General features: G+C 38.9%; 1 protein-coding gene across 1 annotated transcript in view; it reads right to left on the minus strand.

Moving 5' to 3' along the window:
- git1 (G protein-coupled receptor kinase interacting ArfGAP 1) overlaps positions 1-9,626 on the minus strand; it is a 39,748-nt gene that overhangs the window by 24,286 nt on the left and 5,836 nt on the right. Inside the window, exons 2-4 of the mRNA XM_037678095.1 lie at positions 8,287-8,420; positions 2,847-2,959; positions 531-636 (exon numbers count right to left, since the gene is read on the minus strand). Coding sequence (XP_037534023.1) covers positions 531-636; positions 2,847-2,959; positions 8,287-8,420 — 353 coding nt within the window. The remainder of the gene's footprint in view (positions 1-530; positions 637-2,846; positions 2,960-8,286; positions 8,421-9,626) is intronic.

Consider the following 9,626-nt stretch of genomic DNA (forward strand, 5'->3'; position numbering starts at 1 on the left):
CCTCAAGTTGCCTTTTTGGACATGCATGCATATATTTGTACAAATTGTACTTGAGAGCAGATTATTCCAGCCTCATATAAAATCAATGACGATCATGATATCGGAACTGGATCGGTATCGGCTGATATTTAGATTTAGGTATCGGGATCGGATCGGAAGTAAAAAAATGTGGATTGGTGCATCCCTATTTTTAAGTGTTAATGTTGTTTAATTCTTGTTAAAGTCCTCCTGTGCGCACTCCTGCGGCCGCCATTTGGCAGCCAATTGATTTTTGGAACAACACCGGCCCACGTTTCTAGGTGGTCAGTGGTGACGCATAATAGATGCAACTTACATGGCGAAGCAACACATATGGTTTTTTCCATTTTATTAGACATATTTGGACTGATGTGACTTAGACGGCGGTGCGCAGTGTACGGCGACAAGTACGGTACTGTCCCTTCAGTACTTCAGTATGTTTACGTAACGTAAACCAACCGCTCCGTAGCTGCAATAAAACTGAAACTAAAGTGGTGAAAGATGAGCCTTACCTTACTGAGGTCCTTGGCGGTGACGCCATCATCATCGCGGCAGGGAAGCTTGTGCACGAACGCCAGCATCTGGTATTTGGCTCTGATGAACTCAGACTTTGTGGGACTGAGAATGAGTTAGATGATTAGTAAAAAAATAAATAAAACCAAGTCTTGAAAAAGAACACACGAATGTGAAGATACAACAGAAACAGCTACTAATAATTTATAAACCCCTCCCGATATGACCTTTACTATCACAAACGCATACAAATAAATCTCCCCTCCCATATTTAATTGTCCCCCCACCCAAAAAATGTTTCATAACATAACAAGTACAGTATGTTGACAAAATGTCCTCAATTCAAGAATAAAATATGCAAAACTTTACATATTGTAACAAAAATATAGCAACAGAACATTTAATTTATTTATTAAGTAATGCAAAATCTGCCTGCAAGTTATTTCTAAATAAAAGATCTCAGAACAAAGTCCAGCTGATTTGTTTTTTAACCTTTCTGAGGATAAATAAACAACATTTAAAGTTTCCTGAGAATAAAATGTTCCTCTGATGTTACATGTGAGAGCAAAGAAAACAATCCTTAATAAAAGAAAAGTGCTAAAACACTCTCGGGGTGGAGTTGGGGGTGGGGGGGGGGGGGTGTTAGGCACCCCACAATTTGATTTCAATTCAGAGGGCTGTGATTATCACACGAGTGATGCATTTCATTTATCTTGAAACTTAAATTATGTTGCATATTAGGAATGTGCGATATGGCATAAAATTCATATCACGATATGTATTGTGAAGGGTGGCGATAACGATATATATCGCAATATGCTTTTGGTATAAAACTTGCTAAAAAAAAGCATAGGGTGTTCTTTTGCAATCATATATTTTGAATTAAGAAAATTCCACTATGTCCAGAGAGTTTTTAAATAATAAACAAGTATTAGACTTATTTCTTGTAGTGCAAAACAGTGCAAAAGATATTAAATGTAGTTTTAGCCATTTGTTTTAAACAAAAAATATGTTGTTAACTCTTAACAGTTTCCAGTCTTCTCACTTTATAAATGAACAGGAACAGAGCAGCATTTTACATCGAAACACTTCACCTCCAACCCTCTAGTGGGCGACTCCTTCTGCTTTAATGGAGAGCTGACACAAAATGAGTCTGTGGCTTTGACCAGAGGGTCGCGCAGTAAAATCACACAACACAGCGTTCTTTTCACAGATCAGAGAGCAGGTTTCTCTAAAGCTGACCAACGCTTACTTTAACTTTCGATAGAAAAAAAAAAACTTTCGACGGAACACAGCGTTTTGCGCATGCGTCAGAATACGGCAACACTACGGCAAGCCGGCTGTAGTTAGCTTGTAGCTTCGCTACTTAGCTCTCGAAGAAAACACTAACGCCACTTTTGCACAGTTTTCAACTAAAAAAAGTAACGATTAAACTGACAACTCTGATTTTACTTCAGACACAGCATTACTGCAGTTAGCCGGCAGAAGACAGATCTCTATCGTAGGCTAAATTTCTATCGTTTCTACCGTGTACCGTTTATATCGCGCGTTCCTATTGCACATTATACATTATATTTTGGTAAAGACGTGTTTGAAGTTTAATTGAATTCTTCTTGAACGTGTCAGACGGTTCTGGGTGGGACAATCAAAGACCGTGTTTTAATTCTGACCTTGATTTGTGACCTTGACCTTGAAGCTGGTGTGATGGAAGGTGTGTGCTATACTCCGTCTAGTGATGATGCATAAGAGTATAAAGTTTAATTGAATTATTTTGAGCGGATCAGAAGTTCTGGTCCAAACAAGAGAAAGTTTTACGATGGAGATTATAATACGTCCACCTTTCAATGGGCAATAAAACTTTATTTTGAATTTTAAAATCTATTCAGGACCTTCCGCGCGTCTACAACGCGATGCATCTAAATTTAGATTTTGTCTACCACCCTGATAAGCCGATGTAAGCTCGCTCCTCTGGTTTTTGTTATGAAAATGGTTAATAATGTTTTTAGCAGTTGCAGTCGATCCTGCGCTGACAAGCTGACTGAAAGCTTGTTTGGACAATGTCTGAGATTAGATCTGTGGTGCGCTTCTCTGCCTTGGCTCTCTGTAACATCCACTGAACTTTTATTTTGTAGAGATGTTCCTGATTACAAAGACTGCACGTTGATAAGAGTCCGTGCTTTGATTTCACTTTTTGTCTTTTTAGTTTGATGAAGAAAATCGTGTTGAAGTTTGGGTGAAAAATCCTCTTCATCACTGAAAGCACATAGGCGTTTGCATTATTCTGCCTATTTTAAAGTAGTAGGTAAAATACTTACTGAACCTTGTCCTGAGGGTTTGGTTTCCTGCGTCCGCTCTGCACCTGCGCGGGGTCCAGGAGACTGTGTTCCCATATGGAGTTGGCCCCGTTACTAGCCAAAGTCTGAACCATCTGAAACACGAACACATGCTGAAAAATTATTCCAACTGCAGGGATGATCTCACTGTGGAGCAGCAACACATTTCTGCCCACATCTTTCAATCTAAGTCACAAAAACATTTATTAATTAATCAACTCCTGGAAGTTTCTTAAAATTTATGACTGTTAGGGGAAAAATCCATCATCTTATTTAACTGCTTAAAAATATTATGGGTTAATATTTTTTTCTCCACAATAAACTAGTCATTTTTTAGAGCTTTCTCAGCCTAAAATAATTTTTAATGTTTTTATATATATATATATATATATATATATATATATATATAAATTTTTAAGGCCCTATAGTTTAAAACAAACCTACACATTTCTTTTTATTTTATTTTTATACAAAATATCTAGTTTATGGAAATGTTCAGAAAAAGGAAGAAAAAAAAAAGACTCCCTTCCCAATTATTGCTTTTAAATGATAATTTTTATTTTAATTCGAGTCCCAAGTTTGTGAAGATCTTCCAGCTGAAAGTGATGCTTTGTTTTTGGTCAAACTACACATGAATTAGGTGATCCTAACTTTAAATTATCCCCACCCACCAAATAAAAAAACTGATGTGCTACACCAGTTTCTGTTCTGTTTTGTTGCTTTTATTGACCCAGATATAGTACCAGTGGTTGTGCCACGGTGCATCCACTATTTACGTCCTACTTTAGGTGAAGTCAACAGGAGTGAGTCGTTCTGAGCTGTGGAGCGTCCAATTCTTCAGCCTGCATCCACATAGAGATGATTTTTGTACTAAATGTTGACTTTTGCACAATGCAAGTGTGCTATTGCTATTTACATCCAAACTAAAATCATTTTGTCAAACGAGATGAGTAGAGCCCGACCGATAGGTAGGGCCGATATTTATGCCGATGTAGCCATTTGGGGACCTATCAGTATCGGTGATAATTGTACCATCATGCAAAGATATAAGCACTTCTAATTTTCCCCCATAAAATGATGGGAAGCAGCCATAATTGTACAATGTATCCAGCAGAGGGTGCATGAAGCCTACTTTCAAGTCATGGCCATTCACTCAAGTTTCACTTTCAGCACAGACGAAACAGGGAGCAACACTGTAGCATATTTTGCTGAACAGAGCATGGTTACAATTATTTTAACTGATATGTAAATTTAAAAAATCAACAATAATAAATTCTCTTCAATCCTCCAAACCCACGTCATTAGCTATGTGCCTCTCAGCAAGCTAACGTTTACAGTGCCTTGCGAAAGTATTCAGCCCCCTTGAACTTTTCAACCTTTTGCCACATTTCAGGCTTCAAACATAAAGATATAAAAATTAAATTTTTTGTGAAGAATCAACAACAAGTGGGACACAATCGTGAAGTGGAATGAAATTTATTGGATATGTCAAACTTTTTTAACAAATAAAAAACTGAAAAGTGGGGCATGCAATATTATTCCGCCCCCTTGCATTAATACTTTGTAGCGCCGCCTTTTGCTGCAGTTCCAGCTGCAAGTCTCTTGGGGTTTGTCTCTATCAGTTTTGCACATGGAGACACTGAAATTCTTGCCCATTCTTCTTTGCAAAACAGCTTGAGCTCAGTGAGGTTGGATGGAGAGCGTTTGTGAATAGCAGTCTTCAGCTCTTTCCACTGATTCTCAATAGGATTCAGGTCTGGACTTTGACTTGGCCATTCCAACACCTGGATACGTTTATTTGTGAACCATTCCATTGTAGATTTGGCTTTATGTTTTGGATCATTGTCTTGTTGGAAGATAAATCTCCGTCCCAGTCTCAGGTCTCTTGCAGACTCAAACAGGTTTTCTTCCAGAATGGTCCTGTATTTGGCCCCATCCATCTTCCCATCTATTCTGACCATCTTCCCTGTCCCTGCTGACGAAAAGCAGGCCCAAACCATGATGCTCCCACCACCATGTTTGACAGTGGGGATGTGTGTTCAGGGTGATGAGCTGTGTTGCTTTTATGCCAAACATATCGTTTTGCATTGTGGCCAAACAGTTTGATTTTGGTTTCATGTGACCAGAGCACCTTCTTCCACATGTTTGGTGTGTCTCCCAGGTGCTTGTGGCAAACTTTAAACAACACTTTTTATGGATATCTTTGAGAAATGGCTTCCTTCTTGCCACTCTTTCATAAAGGCCAGATTTGTGCAGTGTACAACTGATTGTTGTCCTATGGACAGACTCTCCCACCTCAGCTGTAGATCTCTGCAGTTCATCCAGAGTGATCGACTTCAGAAGGAACAAGAACAAAAACATCTACACCCCCCTGAACATAAGAGGATCTGCGGTGGAAGTGGTCTCCAGCTACAAGTACTTGGGTGTACACATGAATGACAACCTCAGCTGGAGCAACAACACCACCAGCCTGATCAAGAAAGCTCATCAGAGACTCTACTTCCTCAGACGGCTGAGGCGAGCTGGTCTGGGAAGCTCAGTCCTCACCTCCTTCTACAGGTGTGCAGTGGAGAGCATCCTGTGCTCGAGCATCAACGTGTGGCATGGAGGCTGCACAGCTGCAGAAAGAAAAGCTTTGCAGAGAGTGGTGAAGGCTGCACAGAAATCTGTCGGAATCAGCCTCCCCACCATCACAGACATCTACACCTCCAGATGCAGGAAGAGGGCCACCTGCATCATGAAGGACCCCACTCACCCAGCACACACACTTTTTGCCCCACTCCCCTCAGGAAGGAGGTTAAGGAGCATTAAGTGTAGAACCACTAGACTGAGGAACAGCTTCTACCCTGAGGCTGTTAGACTCATGAATCTCTAACTAGAATAATCACTGAAAAACCATATCATGTTGCTGCTGATCTGTTTCAATGTTGATGTGTTCATGCGTGCACATCTGCTCAGACTCATGTTCATGTTTGTGCTGATGTTCAATGTTTTATGTTATGAGTGCTTAGTGTATATTTAGTTGATGTTTTTCTTAGTTCATATCTTAGATGTTATTACTGTTTTTCTTATACATTTTATTGTTGGATGTAACTGGGATCCCGTGTACATAATTTCGCTCCACCACATGTACCACATGAGGTGCGAATGACAATAAAGAAACTCTGACTCTGACTGATCATGGGCCTCTTGGCTGCATCTCTGATCAGTCTTCTCCTTGTTCCAGATGAAAGTTTAGAGGGATGGCCGGGTCTTGGTAGATTTGCAGTGGTCTGATACTCCTTCCATTTCAATATGATTGCTTGCACAGTGCTCCTTGGGATGTTTAAAGCTTGGGAAATCTTTTTGTATCCAAATCCGGCTTTAAACTTCTCCACAACAGTATCTCGGACCTGCCTGGTGTGTTCCTTGGTTTTCATGATGCTCTCTGCGCTTTGAACAGAACCCTGAGACTATCACAGAGCAGGTGCATTTATACGGAGACTTGATTACACACAGGTGGATTCTATTTATCATCATCAGTCATTTGGGACAACATTGGATCATTCATAGATCCTCACTGAACTTCTGGAGTGAGTTTGCTGCACTGAAAGTAAAGGGACCGAATAATATTGCATGGCCCACTTTTCAGTTTTTTATTTGTTAAAAAAGTTTGACACATCCAATAAATTTCATTCCACTTCACGATTGTGTCCCACTTGTTGTTGATTCTTCACAAAAAACTAAAATTTTATATATTTATGTTTGAAGCCTGAAATGTGGCAAAAGGTTGAAAAGTTCAAGGGGCTGAATACTTTCGCAAAACACTGTAGATAACCTAGCATAGGTGCCTTTTAAAACTTTGCCAGACAATAAATCTAATGTAGAGATAAAATATATCAGTGCTAGTAACGTTATCTTTGTCGTCCTCAATGAAATGCATTGTCTGAAACTTTTACTTATCTGCAAAGAAAAAAATATCACTGCTGTGGTCAATACTAATTATACGTGACTGTTTAAACAATGAACAGGGAAGGCCGTTTCTTTGTTTAATTTATATTTATGTAACACACTTGATAACTTTATGATGAATAGGTTTTTTTTTTTGTTGTTTTTTTACCAAAAAAAAAAGGAAGACTGTTTTAATGACCAATGCACCACTTGTAAACCTACTGTGGGTCTAGGTATAGTGTGGATCTGATTAACTTAGCTTTAAGGTAGCTAACAGCTATTCTAAATAAACAAGCCCCACTCCACTAGCTGTGTACTTAAGATTCTTGGGAGTGGACAAAGCTCAAAAATTTTCAGCCACTATATTGGTTATTGGCATTCACCTTCCTCTCCCAATATCTGTATCGGTGATAGCCAAAATTTCCGTATCAGTCGGCCTCTATAGAGATGAGAGTGAACTCTGCAGCGACACCTAGCTTGGAGGACGTACCATTTCCAGGGTAAGATGCAGCCAGTGATTTTTACAGAGGCTCTCATGTAAAAGAAGAGAATTACCTGTGCAATTCAAACATCTATAAAGTATAGGGATAGACGTAAAAAGAAAAAACTTTACTGAGAGGAATGCATTATAAATATTGGGACAAAACTGAATATATAATGGATTTTCCCTCAGGAACATGAGAGTGTAGTCAGTCACCGAGAGGTTATGAGAGCATTTGAAACATTTCTGACAAAATAATAATAAAATAGAAGGATTTTTAGGCTTTGTCAGAATTGTGTTCATTAACTACAAAAAATAAATAAATAAAAACACCAACAAAAATTAATTTGTGGCTGTTTTTTCCCCCATAAGGTCTTACAAGGGTTAAATGAGGTCATGGAGTGACTCAATTTAAGAACTTTACAATAAACAAAAAATGACAAACTATTACAACAGACCACAGAATGTATTTATAAAGGAGTAATAATAATAAAACAGGCAGGAATCTACTGTGAGGTCAAAAACAGTTGAAAGATATAAAACAGTTTATTATTACCTAATTGAAATGACTTTCATCTTTTCTAAACGTTACCATCCTGTAATGTAAAGAATGTGAGTTTTTCCATAACATTACCATACCACTTGTTGGGTCCTCCGACTTAACAGCTAAAGTAGCCAATATTTACTTAAGATTCCAAATAGATATATTTTATCATCACTTATAAATGCAAAGTGAAAGAATAAATCCCTTCCTTTAAAAACAGCCTGTACATTTTTATCCAGTTTAAGATAATAAAAGCAAGCACTGGTTGGCTAGCCACGAGCCTAGCCTGGATGAAGACTTTTGCCTCTTTCTCCACACACTGCTCTATGAGAGATGTCACAGATGGACTATTTGACAGAAAATCCCTTCAGAAATAAAACCGTTCAGCAATACGCCCGACGGTGTGTAAAGGTCCGAGTCTTTCTGTCTTTGTTCTGTTTGCCTCCGTCTTTATTCGGGACTCTCACCTGCAGTAGTGTGGGAGGCCATCCGCTGTGCCTCAGGTGCTTTACTATGGAGATATGTCGGCCTAGGCTGCGGTGGACCGAGCAGCATTCATCGCAAATCAGAACTCCACGGTTGATGCTGCTCCACCCCGGGTCTGAACACAAACACAAGGTACCACGATACCATCACAAACCTGCTCTCTAAACCAGCTCAAGAGAGGAACAAACATGTTAAAGAAGACTTCTCTTACAAATAGCTTCAATAAATGTTTTGCCCTCTTATAACTTTGTAGTGTTGTTACCACCTATATAAATACAACATTTACATTTTATAAATAGCCATTCATTACCAAAGAGCACTGGAACAAAATACAACTACTTAAGTGTTCTGGCAAGAGGTGAATTCATAGATGGACTCCTAGAAAGATAGGGCATCATAGAATTGCCTGTTCATTTGTTTGTTAGCAAAATATCTCACAAACCATTGGACATATTTTAATGAAACTCAAAGTAATTTTTGGATGACTGAGTTCTGGAGGCAGCCCAATCCAAGAGTCGGTCATTATTACAGATATTGAGAAGACTTGGTGTGGTAGTAGCTGAGTGCGATACACAGAACTTACTCCAAGCACCAGCGGGTCGTTGATTAAAACTCTGAACGAGAAAGCTACTTTAGTGAAAATAACTGATTTTTTTGTTCTTTTTTACGTGTTTGTTTTGAGCCTGCAGTGTTGCTGCAGAAAATATCCTCAAACTTTACGTCAACAGACCTTCTAAATCCAGTCCGCTGATTGGAAGTTAAGCTCCCGAAGAGGAAAAACTAAGAAGCGCTAATAATTCCCCCTTTTACAGGACGAGCATGGGGAGACGGTGTGACATTACCACACCTCAGACACCGAAAACTCAGATGGAAACAGTGACAAACATGTTTTGTTTTTTTCTCAGGTTTATCCAGATGTTTTTATACAGAGGAATACAGATAATTATGTAATCTTACCTTGGTCAGGTAAACACAATGAGCTGATTGGACAGAGCTACCTAGCAATAACATTTCCCTGTGGAGCTCCTTTCCACAGCTCATTAGCAAAAACACACATTTAATATTTTCTTCTCAGTTTCTGGTCCAAGCAACATACTTTTCATCGACAGCCAAATACGAAGGTGAGCAAAAGATTTTGCTCATATCTGCATGTGCTTGTTTCTCATGAACACATTTTATTGAAACTTTCACCAGCCAAGCATCGCAATGTTGGGGAACTTAAAAATAGGGGTGGGCGATATGGCTCAAATATAATATTGTGATATTTCAGAACATTCTGACGATAACAAATTTTGTGATATAACAAAAAAAAAAAAAAAAA

Source organism: Nematolebias whitei, chromosome 6 (assembly GCF_014905685.2).
Source record: "Nematolebias whitei isolate Nwh7 chromosome 6, NemWhi1, whole genome shotgun sequence".
Taxonomy (NCBI): Eukaryota; Metazoa; Chordata; class Actinopteri; order Cyprinodontiformes; family Rivulidae; genus Nematolebias; species Nematolebias whitei.